This window comes from Lacerta agilis, chromosome 1 (assembly GCF_009819535.1).
Source record: "Lacerta agilis isolate rLacAgi1 chromosome 1, rLacAgi1.pri, whole genome shotgun sequence".
Lineage (NCBI taxonomy): Eukaryota > Metazoa > Chordata > Lepidosauria > Squamata > Lacertidae > Lacerta > Lacerta agilis.
This window is the reverse complement of record NC_046312.1, coordinates 13,404,563-13,421,786: the sequence shown is the minus strand read 5'-3', so window position 1 is coordinate 13,421,786 and position 17,224 is coordinate 13,404,563. Positions and strand designations below refer to the sequence as shown.

Below are 17,224 nucleotides of genomic sequence, written 5' to 3'. Positions count from 1 at the left end.
CACATTTCCCAACTTCAGAATGGACTCAGGGTCTTGGATTTATTTTGGGTTGGAGCCTATGGCTGATTAGCATCCTATACCCTTTTAAATGTGTTGGTGGGAAGGCGGGATTATTGTTTTCATAGAATTGTAGAGTGGGAAGGGGAACCCAAAGGTCATCTATTCCAACTCCCTGCAATGCTGGAAACTCGGCTAAAGCATCCATGATAGATGGCCATCCAACCTCTCCTTAAAAACCTCTAAAGAAAGAGAGTCCACAACCTCCCAAGGGTTTTGCTTCACTTTTGTTATTGTTTTTATTCTGTGTATTGTGTGAACTGCCCTGAGATCTACAGATACAAATTTAATAAAATAATAAATAATATTTTTAAAGGTATATTGATGCATGGAGGGAAGGGGCAGCCGAGGAATTGCCATTTGTCACAATTTCAGTAATCTTAGTCCTTTCATTGCTGCAATATTCCTCTGTTTCTGCTAATTTATCTCTGTTGTATAATAGCTTTTTAAATAGCTTTTTAAATGTGAGGGGTTTTTTCTCTTGCATTGAAACAGCAAGAGACACGAACCAGAGAATCATGCATCAGACTTAAGTGTTATATAGCAGACATTTTTTGTAATCCTTTGGGACTGGAAAATTGAGCAGGGCTGATAAGGAGGACACTAGGAATATGTGATTTGTGTCTTTGTCAAGGTTACTGCTTCAGAACTAGTCTAGTTATATAATGGACAGCAATAACTGCAACAATGCTTGGTACCCTGGCAAAATATCTTTCTAGTAAATAACTGCTTAAGCATTTGCAGACCTATTCAGAACTCTTTGTGAGCAGTAAGTGCCCATTATAAATTTATGACGAGCATTAGCTTTTAATGGAATATTCTGCTGTACTATTAGACAGAATTGTTTCAAGTTTGGGAGGCAGTGGTATGTCGGAATCTAACTTTAACACATATTTTGTAGTCCAACAGTTACAACTACATTAAAGAATCTTGGAGCACTTTACAGACGCCAGGGCAAGTTTGAAGCTGCTGAAACATTAGAAGAGGCAGCAATGAGGTCCCGTAAACAGGCAAGTGCTTTGTTCATCAAGCATTTCACTTCTGATAGTGTTATGCTACAGTTATTAGTATTTTGTTACAAAGAATTTGAATTTAACTACAGTGAATCTGAACTGTCTAGAATTTCTTTTTGTACCTCTGGTTGGAAGCCTGCTTCAGTGCAAGCCATGATTTAACAGTGATCCCATGGCAATGCTATATCTTGGTTAAAGCATACTGTGCAAGAGGGTGGACTTACGCAGATGAGAAAGGAGGAAATGTCATGGTTAGGAGGTTGTCTGTACTGCCTTTATTGTTTTCCAGAAGCAAATATTGGCAAAATAATCCAGAGGGGAAATCCCAACTTCCATGGGGGGGACGGGACATACCACCCTGATGTTTAGTATGAACACTCAGAAATATGTAACTAGATAACTCATTCTTTTACTCTGATTTTTTTAAAAAATGTTCCCATTAATGAAAATATTTTCACTTTTTAAGAAAATTTATGGAGTGTAATAAAAACTTTTATATAAAATATTTGATATGGCCACATTTGCAATATTGTGTGCAGTTCTGGTTGACCTCAAAAAGGATGCTACTAATAACAAGGACAGAAATCCTGAAACTGCCTTTAGTGGAGGATTTGTAAACTGGGGAAGTAAGTAAGGCCAGGATCCAAGCAGTTGTGCATGCCAGCAGAAAGCACTTCCACTTGAGAGGGGTTTACAATGTTTTCTTTCTAACTGCAACCCTGTGTCCTGCTTCACAGGGTCTCCTGACCTTTAGGAACATATTTGGACTGCCTGTGTGCACCTGTGCATGTATGCTGCAGTGGAAGGGTGGGGATCTAAACCACAAATGGTTTGCAGAGAATTCTATATGCAGCCCCTTGAACCCAGCCTAAAATTAGTCAAAGCATGTTACTTTTACTAGAACATTAATTTTGTTGGTGTAGATAATATGCAAACAATATTTTCTCCTCAAACTTACCTTTGTAATTCTGTAATATGTGCTTCATGGTTATGCTTCATATACAGCTAATGGATGCTTATTTATTCGGTAATGTTTTGTAGACTCCGTAGTAACTTGATGATAATTGCTCTTCTCACTCATGGCACTGAACTACTTGGTGCAAAGTAAAATGTCTGTTTCCCCTTTACTTGGCTCACAGGGTCTTGATAATGTTCACAAACAGAGAGTTGCTGAAGTGCTCAATGACCCAGAAAGTATAGAGAGAAGGCGAAGCCGCGAGAGCCTCAATGTCGACGTGGTAAAGTATGAGAGTGGCCCTGATGGAGGAGAGGAAGTGAGTATGAGCGTAGAATGGAATGGGGTAAGTACAGTACACAGTGTAAGAAAAAAACCAAACCTAGACTGGCATAGCAGTTATCATTCTGTTGTGTATTCAGGGTTGTTCTTGGCTCATAAGCACCTGTAGTTTTGAATGTAAGCAAAAGTAATAAGATCTTGCTTTTGAGGGTAAGTTCTGACCAATTAAGCTTAAATTAAGAAAAACTCACTAAAATTTGGATTTAGATAGAAGTGTTTGAATGCTGATTGAATGTCCTGGTTAATGTATAGGACCTAATCCTTACCAGTGGTTTGTTTTATTACTGGATGCAATAGGTTGGCAATTTGTTTACTTTACCCCACACTTTTTTTTTTTAATATCCCCCTTTGTTTCAGAAGATTTCCTTTTCTCTGGTTCACTAGAAAGCACTGCTGTGCAATTAAATGGAACTGGTATGGAGAATTAAACCAAAAGCTCTACACACACAACATAGGGTTCTGGATGCAAGTTTCTTGCTGTTTCATGGCATCTTGATGGTGCAAACATAAAATGTACCCATCTGCTGATGACAAATTGCTGCTTTCCATTTACCTATGGAAGCCTGCCAGAACCTTGATTAAAGTGAGGCCTTTCCTATATCACGATGTCTAGTTCCACTGCTTAACATGGAATGTTTGCCACAGGTTACAATAACAAAACCTTTCTAAAACTTTCCATCATTGTTTAACATGTGTCTGTGAACCTGCTTGTTATTTTGTGTCTTTTACAAGTGAAACCAGTTCAAGATTTTGGTAGTACTGAGATGGTTACCACTTTTGATTTCTGTTATATTGGGCACTGGGCACATACATGGAGTGCTCTGAGGTGCAAATTGCCACTGTCAGCCTTGTGGTGGTTTAAGTTGCACAGTACATGTTTAGTCAGATTGCAGTAGTCATTGTTTTTCTAAGTTTCTCTTGTGGTGTGTAGGTTCTATTTCATAGTGGAATACTTGTCAGCTATAACTCTGTCATTTGCCAGACCTTTAGGATCCTAAAGGCTGCTGTAGCTGTCTATATTTTTTGCTCTTTTGATAAAGAAAAAGGTTTCTGTTTCTGCTGTTTCTCAGATTGGCTTTGGTGTGTGTTGTGCTAAGACAGTCAATCAGCATATAATACAAATACTATCACCTTAATACTTCCTTAATTCGTCCCCTTGGCACTAGAACTGTGTACTGTACTCTTCCCTGGTTTTTTTCTTCTTCTGTAGTTGGCATGCCTTCAAATTGTCAAGTGTGAGGGAAGCATTTTCCTCCATCCATTTTGTGTTTTAATTAAAAAGCATGCAGGTGTGGGGTTGACAGGGACATTCAAGAAAATAACTAAACAGTATTTCTAGGTCATTGACATTCACATTTGATAAAACTCAGAAAGTGAACGTTTCCAGAGTGGAATGTTCCACCTTTAAAATAATGTGGCATTAATGGGTTTCTACTTCATTTAGGCTTGCATGTCCACTTTTTCACTCTGTTTTGGTTACTTTTATGTTCAAGTTCTAAACTGAAGTTGATTTTCTTTCTTCTACATTTTCCCAATTTCATGTTGGCATTCTTCCTTTTTCTAATTTCTTCACCATGATAGTAATCTAACAATTATTATTAACATGTTATCTCATTTTGTATCCCATCCTTTCTTTCTCTGTAATGCTCATGACAGTCCAGTATCTTCCAAACTGAGGCAAAGGGCAGCCCCACATAGAGCACATAGCAGTAATCTAGTGTTGAGGTTGCCAAAGCATAGAGTACTGTAGCCATACTGTCCTTTTTCAGGCATGGCTGGTATACCAGCTGAAGTTGGTAAAAAGCACTCCTAGGTACTGAGGCCACTTGGGCCTCTAGTTCCAATTATGACCCATGGAGTACTTTCAATCTATGTGTCTGTTTTTCAAGCGAGAATGTAACCACATCCAGAACTGGTAACTGGCCTACACCCCAGATGAAGCACTCACCCACAAGGACTCTTGTCTTGCCAGGATTGTTTCAGTTATCTAAATGTCATCCAGTCTACTGCAGCATTTAAACGCTGGCCTTGGGATTGCAAGCCACACCTGACTTGGGTGTGCTAATCATACTTCATTTCAAATCTCCTGCTTCCAACAGCTTCATATCAATGTTAAACAGCATGGGAAGGGCCAGGTTGTCAGCCTGTGGCATCCCATAGCATAAGTGCCAAGGGGCTGATGGGCAGTTCCCCAGTGCTACTGTCTGAAACAAACTTTGCAGGTAGGAACAGAACCACTGAAGTACAGTGACCCCATTTGCCATAAGCCAAAGCTGATTCTGCCTACTTGGTGCCTTTCACTTATGACTATTACATGCAAGGGTAGCCAATGTGGTGCCCTCCTGATTTTCTGGATCCCCAACCAACATGGCTGGGGTTGGAGCCCACAACACCTGGAGGGCACAATATTGGATGCCCATGATTTAATGATTAGCATTAGTGGTTTGATAGCCACTGAATAGAAACTTCCATGTATGGATCGAAGTGCCTCAGCTGTATGTAAAAGGCTCTTTGGGTCTTTGCCATAGATTCTCTTTTCTTCATTAGCATTCATTTTTTTTACGATCTTGAATCATCTCAGTCCATTTACTGGCATGATTGTGTAAGGGTTTTAAAAACTGTTTACAACCAGGAAAGCACTTTTCAGCAGATCTTCTCCACTATGGAACACCTGTGCACTAGATAACTATGTGGCATGTTTGTGGACACATAGGCACTGGGCAGTCCTGTTAGATCTCACTGTTGGTTTATGTGAGCTCATACATTCAATACTAAGGGGAGCTTGTCTGCAGTTACTAATCTCATTAAAGAACCCCTACTAAATTCTAGGGAACTCCAGCATTCCCAGGAACGAGGTTTGAAAAACCTCACTCTAATGAAACACTAAAGCTTTGTAATATGGGTTGGTTGATAGTGCTTTTGGAGTGGGCACATCTCACTTATTTAATAGAAGTTAAAGCTTAAATTGAGGCACCTTGTCCCAATTGATTTCTTTTCATCACTTTTTATTTTGGCTTGTGTAGTTTTTAAAATTGGAATCTTGCATGCCATAATATACACCTTTGATTTAAAGTAATGTATCTGCTTGCCTTTATTAAACACAGGAACAGGATTTTTTATATATTTAAGGAAAATATATTGATTCCTTTAAAAGCTCAAAGTCCTGTGCAATATAGAACCTAGAATAAAAGACAACAGAACGTTTGCGGTCCTCCATTGGCTTTCTTTTGCATTATGGATACTATGGATTTTTTAAGCTGTTGTCTCTGCTGATTTCGAGAATTTGTACACAACATAGTGTGTGACCTAGAAATACTGTTAAGACTAACAAGCTCAAAATGGAAAACTGTTGAACTTCTCCCCACAACAGTTTCATTCAGTTTTTTCTCTCTCCATTTCTGTCCGACAGGCCTAGATGCCTTTTCTGATTCTTACACTGTCTCCTGCATGGCGGGCGTGCAGCATCTTCAAGCTCTAACTTCTCTCCACTACTGACTGCTGTGTATTTAGCAATCCCTTAAGATCCTTGTCAGAGCTGCACTTCTTGTAAAAATGGCCACTTCTTCAGTGCTGGTGTCTCTCTCTCTTTGGGGCAAGGGTTCCTCTTTTTTCCTGTACATGTGTAGCTTTGCCAGATATGTATCTAGTCTTACAAAATGTGGTGTTAATAACCATTTGCTGTGTAACAGATGAGAATTAACAAAACTAAGAATGAGCTTGATAAGTAGCTGTTTCACTATGATGAAAGGTAGTTTAAATTATCACACAAGGTGTTATTAAAATGGCATGATGGTGACCTTTACAGAATAAACAGGTGGGTTTTTTTAATTTAAAAAAGCAAGGCATGTGCTCACAGTGCTTTAAAGTGTATTTAGAGACCTATAACATGGGTTAACATCAATATGGAACTCTGGATGTCTTCACTTATGCTTATCCTAAAGTAGCAGTGCTGTTTAGTCCTCATGTGAAAGTTGAGCAGTTATGCTTTTCTCTACTAACCTTGGTGTTGGGTGACTCTGTGTATTTGTCTTTCTAACTTCTAATAAACTCACTCCAACTGATGCCTGTTTCTGTCTGCTGCGTAGTACTTTGAATTCTGCATAGCTACTGTAGGAAAGGAGGCTTTCTAGAAACTGCAAGGCTCTGTTAACTTGCAGTTAAGTACACATGGATTTCTTTGTCAAGCAATAAATATAATAGGTCTTTGGCCATACAAACTTGACTTCTGGAAAAATAAGAGCTATTTTAAAAAAACTGTCTCCAAATACTGTACTATAAAATAAACTAATGTAATGTGAAGCAATCTCTAGATTCACATTGTATCTTTCTGGAACACAGTTAAGGGCACAAAGTAGAATAACTTCACTATGGAACTTAATGCTCACATATGCTTTTGTTCTTGTTTATATGCATGTTTATTACATATTGCCCGGGTTAGAGTGAACAAATTCATTAAATGTGTAATGCTACTGCTTGGTGGTGGTCTTTTGCTGTATTCATGGTTAGCATTGAGTGGTGTGGTGGTCCTGCAAATAAAAACTTTATATATCCTGTAAGAAACTGCACCTGTCTGTAAGGTTTTAATATACATTTGTTAATTTTATATTTTATCTGTGAGGGGCTTAGGAGTTTTCTCTAATCTCTCGTTTCTTTAAGGAAGGGTACGCAATCCTTCAGGACCTTCTCCTGAGTAAGCTTCATTGAGATGTTGGGGAGCTGTGTAACTTCTCATCTCAATGAATCTGGTGGCATAGGGGGGATAATATTGGACTGTGTCTGGAACAATGCTTGATAAATACAAATAATGCTTTTCATTAGATTTCTAGTGCTCATCCCAGAGCACCAGAGAAGGTAACAGCAAATTAAAAAAAAAACATGCCATTAAATTTTGTTTTAAATTAAGTGATATAATTTTGTTATTATCATTTAATGGTAGCAAAGTAAGAATATTGGCATGTAGTTGTAGCAACCGCTGAACTGTGACAGAAGGGCAAAGCTTTTGCAGTTTTAAATGTGCTCATTTTTTTCAGGATGGCACTGGATCTCTAAAACGCAGTGGCTCCTTTAGCAAACTTCGTGCTTCAATTAGACGCAGCAGTGAGAAGTTGGTTAGAAAGCTGAAGGGAGGAAGTTCACGAGAGAGTGAACCAAAGAACCCCGGGTAATTATTTATTTCTAGATGTGCTGGAACGCTTGGTGCTGTACCCATCATGCTGTATAATGGCTTTTTCTGCTGTATCTCATGTGTGAATTGCAGCATAAATCTGACGGCAGATTTCACAGAAATGTAATACAAAGGATGTTTATAGCACTTGTTACAAGTTAGTCCTAACAGCTGGAAAGATTGTTCTCTGTACTTAACAATTTGATTGTAAACAATGGCTCTGTAAAAGCAAAACTTCCAATGTTATGTAAACTCCAGAAGTAATTGCCCCAGAATTACCTATTCTGAAGAAGAATATTGATGCACAGGAAGAATATTGATGCACTTCGCTGAATTTCAGCAGTTTCCCCTTTAACAATAAAATATGAGTATATTAATTCTGAGAACAGGGTTAGGGCATATTTGGTTCAGAAGAACCTAACATACACTTATGAATGTGTGTGTATAAATGTGATCGCGATAGGTTATTGAAATGCTTCATGTTTACTTAACTGGATAAATATTTGCACTTTCATTCAACATTTTTTACATACTAATATCAGCCATTCTACTTTCTGCATAGAACACAAGTGTAAATTATTGTTGAAATGAAAATGAAACAAAATACACCAGCCACTCCTTGACATACACCAGAAATATGAATGGTACTAGTACCAATAAGTCTTCCTCTTGAAACTTGCTTATACATGGATCATGTGACTGGGTTTGTTGTGCAAAACAGTCAGCTATCCAAGTTTTGTTATCCATGATGTGTGTATGCAGAGATTAATTTCAGAAGAACTGCAGTAGCAGGTAAATAGCCACTGTTCTCTGAAGTTAGATTGTAAACTAATCAGTATTAACAGGAACCTTTTTTAGGCTTGAGGGTATTTTTGATGCTTGTATTCACTGAAGTTGAATACTATCACTGCTGTACAAGTTGCAGTGTTAGTCTTTTTGTAAGATGTCAGCAGGGCTTGTAAAATGACCGCTTGATTAGTACAAACCAATGCTCATAATATACAAAATTTAGAGTTACACAGAACTCTGCAGGTTGGCGGTTCGGGAGGAGATCCTCTAAAAGGGGAAAAAATAGTTGTTTTGGGTTGAATTATATTATTTACGCCCTCGTCTGCAGATCATTATGGAAGTTCATAGAATCATAGAGTTGGAAGGGTCCTGGAAAGTAATCTAGTTCAATTCCATGCTAGTGTAGGAAAATCCAGTATTGCAGCATCCCTGATATGTGGCTTAAAAACCTCTAAAGAAGGGGAGTCCACTTCTTTCGAAGACGATCTTTCCCACTATTGAACTGCTTATTTGTAAGAAAGTGCTTCCCTCCTAACGGAGGAGAGGGGTTTATTGTTTTGTTTTTGTTTTTATTAATTATTTTGTGTTTTTAACTTGTATTTTTATATTGTGAACTGCCCTGAGATCTATGGATGAAGGGCAGTATACAAATTCAATAACTAAATAATATTTAGCCCAAATCCACTTGTGATTTAAACCTCTTTGTTTTGGTTCTACCCTCTGGAGCAACGTAAAATAAATCTGGTTCATAGAATTGCAGAGCTGAAAGGGATCCCAAGGGCCATCTGGTCCAACCCCCTGCAGTTCAGGAATGCAGTTTCATCCATCTGAAAGTTCTTCAAGTATTTGGACATAATTAAACAGTTTAGAAGCTTCGTCTAGAATTCCATACCACCCAAAGGGACATTTCTTTTTTTTCAAAACTTCTTAGTTTTTATTTTAAGTTTTTATTGTTTATTGTTATTTCTGTTAAAGATAATGAACTATCTTCAATTACAGATAGGGAAAAACATGAATGGCTAGATTGTGTATTATCCAGTGTGTAACCTTAGTCTTGCATTTGTCATTGTGAATATTGATTTGTCCTAATGAAAGCGGTATTCTACCAGTCTCTACAAAAATATAGAACTCTGAACAGTTACATATTGGTGTTGCTCTGAAGATTTTTAGCTAAACATTTTAGATCCCCCTGCTCCATGTGTGCAGTCAGAAGGTTTCCTACTTTTCCAAATATCCTCAGGTATAGACTAGGGTACAAAGAGCCACTTTAGCATAATAATTATTTCAACATTCCCACAAGGAGTTTTGACTTTGATTCCCCCCAACCATATCACACAAACTGGTTTTGAAACACCTGGCTTTTTAAGAGGCTTCATGCTTTTTAGGGTGCTATTGATGAGCAGCCAAGGTCCACAGGTGCAGAGAACTCGCTGTATGGTTCTTTGGATCTAAGCCATATTTTTGCCGGGGGGGGGGCGGCGGTCAGAATTGAGGGAGGAGCCAGATAAGCAGTCTCTCCCAGCACCTTCATGTCTGTAATCAACTATTACTCAATTAACTTTTAACTACTATCCCCGCAGTGGTGGTGGTATAATTTTCTGATTAACTACTAATCCCTAAAACTGAAAGCTGGAACCTGCTTCATGGTTAACATCTGGCTTACTGTTCTTCTGAACATTTAAGGAAACCCAGACTCTCCGTGAGCGTAGTGATATAATCAAGCAAGACACCTACCTCAGTGATACCTTCTTGAAGGAGATGTGCTGCAATAATACTAGTGCTATTAACCAGTTGTAGATTCGAATGCAAAGGGAAATGCTGAAAATCACAAATAAACGAGTTCTCTTCAGTCTTGCCTCAAACTTGAAAAATGTACAAGTGCACTTGCCAAATTTTTAATGGTCACATATAGCTAGCTAACTTTTTGTTCTAAAATTACTAAATTTGTATAGGGACAATTCATGGGCATGATAAAACACTGTATTTTTGTTTGTTCATTATTTAACATTTCAGCATTGCATCATCTGTGGATTTTTACTTTTTATTTATTTTTTATTTGCGTAGAATTTGAGTTTCGTGTTTATGATCTATGTGGTACGTTATGTATATTTAGGTTCATGTTTTTTCGCTTTACTGTATTATTTTTTATATAAATAAATAACACAGGTGTCAACGCTGCATGGCTTACTGCTTCTTTGTGTTGCTAACACTTGTGTTGCGTTTAAAAAATATGTGCGTTGTAGTTTTTGGAGGCTTAAAAAAATTATTGCTTAAATAAAATCATAGTGGCACTGACACTGTGTGGGTGCAGCCATAAAGATTATGCCCAACTATACAGGCATGTATAAGTTCATTCATAATCTTTATTTTGATTGCCAGGTCACAGATTTGTTATAGCCAAATGTTTGCAGAATTTTTAAGGATGAGAAATCTCACTGACTTCAGCATTGTGTACACTCTTCTTGGGACTTTTAGATGAACCCTTGGCCATTTTTACTTTGAACAACCAACTCCTTTTCTACCCTGGCTATCAAGGGTGTCAGTTTTAAGAACCATCTATTTTGTGGCACAGAGGGCTGCTCTTTGAGAACATTGCTTTACATCCTGCAGTATGATGCAGATGGGTAGAATGCTTGTCAGGCCTGGCCCTTGCCTTCCGATTAACCTGTATCAGCATGTCCCCTTTTCCTAATTTGTCTGTGAGACTAAATAATTTGGATCTCCATAGTCTATCAAAAGTGTGAGGGGGTTTCAGTGTAGGTTTTTCAGCAAGGTTCCCTGTCCTGCAGTTTACAAAGTGGCTAGTGAGAGCAGTCCTGTTTCCTAGAGCTGTTAATTGGGACAGGTAGTTTCTTCTACACATAGGATATAGTATACAACTTTTACTCATAAAAGACTCATTGACATCACTGAAACCAATTTAAATGTGTCCATTAATTTCAGTGAGTGTACTCTGTGTAAAAGTTATTTTGCACATTAAGGGTCTGCCTGCAAGGAATGCATTTTAGGATTAGTGTGACCGTTTTGCCGTTTTGATGCATCATTGTGATAAAGATTTGGAAGCTAATGTTATGGAGAAATATTAATCGCTCATGCATTGCTCTGCAATATAAGTCGTGGCTACTCATCTTGCGATGAGTGCTACCTAGATTTTTTGAGGCACTTTAAATTGCAATATGGTTAAATGTTGGATAACTTTTTAAAAAAAATCCTTGAACCACTATGGATATAACTTCACATATTTTTGTAATAAAAATATTGCAGCTATAAATTTATTGGTTGTTGATGTGCCAGTGTATTAACAATGCCCCCTGAAACTGAGAGCGTCATTTGACCATTGTTAGAATAGCAGAGCTTTCACTGCCTTGCACAAGTTTCACCCCACAATCCAGGCAAGACAGAGATTGTATTATCTATCCCATTCTCCATTAAAGTTATAAATAATACCAAAACTTTGAATATCCAAGACTTAACTATGTAGAAGCCCACCAAGGGCTCTGGTTAAATGCTGCTTTTTGATGAGTTTGCTAATGCTACTTATACAACTTTATCTTGGGTAGCTTATTGATATTTTTTTAAAGAGACTGGACACCTCTCAGATTAAGATCCAATTTAGTAACTGACATTCTGCAGATGGAATGACATATAGCGTTTCCTGAATGTTTTTGGTGACTTAGCTTTGATATATTTTAGATTAAGGAAGATGCATGTGCAGAAAATGCTAGGAGTTACGTTGCAGTAAAATTCTTGTTGTATAAATATGTGTTCAAAGCGCTCCATTTCAGCCCTTCTGATTGGTTTATCCTTGCATGTTCACTGTCCAGCATGAAGCGTGCCAGCTCACTGAATGTTCTTAACATGGGTGGCAAGGCAACTGAAGATCACTTTCAAGTAAGAAGCCCTATCATTTTCTTAATGCAAGTAGATGGTACTGGCAGGGCTTGGATTGAAGAATTGGATCTGTCACTAAAATGGCAGCAGTTTTGGATTATTCCTGGTTCTGATTTCAAACATTTGATCGGCTGTTTAGAGACTGGACCATATGGTACAATATTTGTGTTGAACCACTTCGCACATTTTTTGCTATGTGAGCCAAGCTCCTTTAAAAAAAGAAAAAGTGGCAACTCTATAAACAGCTGCTTGCATGTGTGAATGGGTCTTGTCACGTACTGATATTTCAAATAATTCAAAGCATCCTGTAGAGTCCCATAGCAGCTAGTGGAAACAACAGATACCTGGGCCTAACGAAAACAGTGGGCTAAATGGTAAAACTGTTCCCAAACTCTACACCTCAGGATACACTTGGGAATTGCATGGGTGAATGCTTCTTATCTATTAGCTCTGCTCACGTGAAAATCCTGTAGGATATAAATTTCTTGTTTATGTCCTCCTGGGAAAATCTGAAAAAGTCCCATGGAGTTGAACAAGCTACATGTGAATCTGCTGTGGCTTGCGCCTACATTTTTTCAGGCCTAAAACTACTCTTATCTGTTCCACCTGGAGCTGCTCTTAATAAGGGATCAGAGACTTGATATTAGCATAGTAGTTAGCTACCTGCCTGCCTTTGCACAAGTGGGACTAGGCAGGACACACCACACCTGTCTTGTAGTATAGTAAAAGTGCTAACAGAGGTTGATTTAGCTCTTGAAAGCTTGAGCCCCACTTTCCTGAGAGGCCGCTGTGGCTCACTTCATGTTGTGGGCTATCAAGAGAGTCAAGAATGTCCATTTCAGGATAACATCCCTGTCCCTAGCTTTGAAAACCAAGAGCAGATGCGAAAACTGTTTTTGGCTGCTTAGGAATGCAATCTCCCTTTCTCAATTTTGTGAAAAGATGAGCACCTTTTTGGACATGTTACGATAATTGCATGCTGTATTCTTCCACATTGTATAGTGTTGAAAAGTTGGCCTACGAACACCATTGAGGACATTATTCCAGCTTAATAAATGTCAAATTGCAATAGTTGCTGTGAGCTTTCCAGATAATGAGCATAGATAGGCATGCACAGTTGAACTAAAATGAGTTCTAAGTGACAGTGGCCAGAAGTACTAGGGTTTTTCAGTTTTCATCTTCTCTACTGCAGGCCCTTGCCTTCACCTGAAAAAGCTGGGCTTCCAGAGCAATTTGATCCAGCGCACGGTTTTATAGATGGCAAGGAATACCAACTGCTTCCTTGAATGAATGCAGAAGAAACTGCTGACACAGGCCTCTTTAGAAACTAGGCAGCAATTTTTTTTATAAGGGTTACTTTTAAAAGTTCACCTACTGAGTGCTTGCTGATGGGAAAAAAATACTGGGGTGACATTAGGGCAAGCCAAGGCTGCAGAACAGTAGCCCTTGCATATCATTTGCATAAAATACACGTCTCATGTGCCAAGATCCTAGCCTGTATTTCATATAACACCACCGAAATTACTAGTGTTATATATTGTGCCTCTTAACTAACACATAACTGCAACTAACTTGTGTGAAGAAGTAGCATCTGCTTCAGTACTAACCTGATGCACTTGTCGAAAAGTTTACACAAAGGAAAGGGAGCGAGTCTGTAAAGTAGCATTTCCAATTGTTCAAAATTTTATTGTGTTAAGTTCCAAAAATAAATCCATGAAACACAATCCCAAATACTTTGAGGAAAAGAAATTCCGCTGTTCTTTGGGTTATCTTACCGTATTAAAAAATAAATGGCAATTGAGAGGTTTTCATTCTGAATTCTTTAATCAGCGATCTTTAATGCAACACCAGAGAGAAGTGTAATGGGGAGGATTCCTGCCTTGAGAAATTAACCGCTGAGGCAACCTGATCTCATGGCATGGATGAGATCTGTGCTACTCTTAACATGTTCCAATAAACATGCATTCTTCTTACACAGAGATTATTTGTGTAGAAAACTGTATTTTTTAAAAATGGCTGTCACTTGGAGCTATATTTCATTTTCTGGGTCAAGTACATGACACAACACACACACCCAAAAATTGCGATAAATTGTATTGGATAAGGTGAAGCGTCAGCTGCTACTGCTTTCAGAGTACAATGTTTTGTATTCTCTTAAGTTGGCCAAGGTTGCTCTGAATTTCACCACTTACAAGGCATCTGTCTCCCATGCTAGGAAATGGATTTTTCATAAGTGCTGTGACACGAAAGACCATATATAGTGGGGCTCTATTACGGCCCCCTCCTCATGCACCTGGAAGAAACAGTTCTGAAGGTTGGAGGGACTTGTCACTCATATGCACACACACTGCTTTTGGCATTGCATTTCCCTCTTCAGTCTGGCCATGAGATTGGAAGCATCTATTTTCAACCAACTGTGTTTGAATTAAACAAAACAGTTCTACTATTTGTCCCGACAAGCCAAACTTTTGATTTCCGAATCCTGGCTTGTTCAGATAAACCATAGTTGAAAATGGACGTTGATGCACAGGAGGGGAGTGAAATGGGCTTGTGTCTCTTAATGCTAAACCATGGCTTAGCATTTTGTCCAAACCAGAGTTTTGTGGGGAGAGCTAACTGTTCATGTTCAGAGCTCTTTCTATTCCTGCTTAAGTACTGGATTAGAAATACAACACAGGCACTGATAAAGATGGTAAGAATTATTCCCATTCCAAACTGGAGCAAAGTTTTCTATTCATATATTAAACCACTTTGAAACTTGGTTTTAAAAAATCTCAAACTAATGGTAAATGAAAAATACTTGTCTGTTATGGTTTTATTCTTGATTGTTATTATTATTCATTGTTCTTTTGTTTTTCTCCAGCATTTGAATTTAATTGGTTGGGATTGTTTTAAACTGTGCATAAACTCTTTCCATTCTCTTTCCCCATGCAGGGACGAACTAATTGTCTGACAGACTCAAGAGCTCTGAGTGCCAGTCACACTGATTTGGCCCACTGAGGTTCTGGGACAGATGCTAGCTAAACAAAATTCCCATGTGAATTACAAAGCACTGAGGTTCAGAGTTTTTGGGTTCCCTGTTACGGTCTTTCTAGAACCATCTAGGTTAGAGATGTCATTGAGAGGACTTTTGTTCCTAGGCCTTCTTAAAATGTGACATTAAAAAACGTCCCTAGACTTGCTTCTTTGTCAAATATAGATGGTTGCTAGATATCCTGTGCTGACCCCTTGGACCCAAGTGGGATTAGCACTGCCCACTAGCTCAAACCAGGAATTTAGTTACCTCCTAGAAACTTTTCATGGCTGCTCCCAGAAGTTGGTTCCGTTTTCAAGTTCCTTCCTCTGGTAATTCTCTCTGGGTGTATTGTTTAAGGCCCAAATATGTTCATTCTCTCCTATTTCCTCTCACTCGCTTTTTTGGCTCAGTTTCTCCTCTTTGGTGATCAGATCACCTTTCCTTGATTCAGTTTTTAAACTGCTCCTTTTTCTTCCTGCACACATTTCACCCTGTCTTACAAAGACTTCTCATGATTCTGGTTGGTTCCAGCCACATCCAGAGTATTGGTGGTTGTCGTGTTATGTTTACTTTCCTTATGATTTAATTGCTAATTGGTGTGTGTGCTTGTGAACATTAAACCAATTAAGTTAATGAATTTTAATGATGAAATTACATTGCAATTGATTGATTGAAGCAGTGGAGATACACGCTCCACTTCCTGCTTCAAGGCTTGTTTTTAGTGCCTTTCACTTCAATGCTTATTGCATACTTGGTTTCCAGAACCTCTCTCAGGCTTATATTTTCAAGGCCTGTTTCTCCTAATCCCACACCCTCCACCATGGAGTTTTCCCCTATGATCCTGCTTGGGAGCTCAGCCACATTGACGTTTCATGGACCTCCATGTTTTTCTATCTCTCTGACTTTCTTGGTGTGCATGCTGATGGTTACCTAAGGATTCTTGGACGAAATGTGCAGAATTAATTGACTTAGATGATTGTACCGATTGCATTTTTCCCCCTGGACATTTTTAACTGACTACTGTATTTCATTAAACCATTCTGCAAAGCTAATAGCATAAGGACTGATCTACTGCACAGTTCATGCAGAATCGGGAAGTTACTCAAGTCTTTTAGACAACTCTTCTACCTTTCCTTTGGACACTTCTCTGCAAGAGTGGCCTGAGTGATGCTGAGTGAAGGGTGATTCTGATAGTGAGGAGGCTTCTCCCACAGTGATGGAGTGGTCTTGTGCCAAATATAAACTCACTCTCCGTGAGCATCAGGGGATCATCCTATCAACTGTTGCCCACTCCCCTCATTCCATAGAGAGGGCACGGCACTCTTTGGGTGTATGCAGAGCCTTAAGAGCTATTGCCAAAACTCAGCTATTTAGACCAACTTCTTACTTGCTTTCTTCCTCCCCTTGAAGCTGAGCTGCGAAGTATTCTCCCCCTGCCCTTGCTAGGTGGATTAAGGCTTCCATATCTATGGCCTATGACAGCCAAAGGTTCAGGGTGCCAAAACACAACACAGTTCTAGTTAAACAGCGTCTGCAGCAGCCTTTTCAGCAAATGCTCGGCCGCTGGATATCTCCTACATGGGCCAGTCCAAAAACATCTACACCACACTTCAAAATGGATCTCAGCCAAGGTGGCCTTAGCTGAAGCAGCTACTTCAACGTGTGCTCCCTCTTTCTTAGACATCCATTACCACCTTGGACACGATCACCTTTTGAACATCCCATCGGGGTCCAGAAGGCCAGCATGGGAGAGAGGTCCACTGCACTCCCCAGAAAGGCAATGGCATCTTGGACCTAGGGCCAATGCCCTGCTGTGTGGCTGGCATGCCTGGGAAGTTCAGGGAGATCATTGGCACACACCACCTTAATATCACACTGTCTTTACCCCTGACCTATCCTTAGTTACGGCTTTCATCTTAGCTTGGCAAAACCGCAAACTGAAGCCGCTTCCGGGAGCACCAACCACAAAAGTTCCTAGGAGGCGACTAAATTCCTGC

General features: G+C 39.1%; 1 protein-coding gene across 8 annotated transcripts in view; it reads left to right on the top strand.

Annotated features, from left to right (window-relative positions):
- Positions 1 to 15,385, top strand: part of KLC1 (kinesin light chain 1) — a 36,482-nt gene extending 21,097 nt beyond the window's left edge. For 2 of the 8 annotated variants that reach the window (XM_033138897.1, XM_033138960.1), the window contains exons 12-16: positions 959 to 1,067; positions 2,210 to 2,371; positions 7,398 to 7,528; positions 12,145 to 12,211; positions 15,146 to 15,385. In XM_033138897.1, coding sequence (XP_032994788.1) covers positions 959 to 1,067; positions 2,210 to 2,371; positions 7,398 to 7,528; positions 12,145 to 12,211; positions 15,146 to 15,211 — 535 coding nt within the window. In that variant the 3' untranslated portion in view covers positions 15,212 to 15,385. Of the gene's footprint in view, positions 1 to 958; positions 1,068 to 2,209; positions 2,372 to 5,776; positions 6,429 to 7,397; positions 7,529 to 9,985; positions 10,299 to 12,144; positions 12,212 to 15,145 lie in introns of those variants that run through there. The other 6 variants (XM_033138906.1, XM_033138933.1, XM_033138924.1 and 3 more) reach the window with 6 other exon arrangements.
- Positions 15,386 to 17,224: the final 1,839 nt, after the last annotated feature.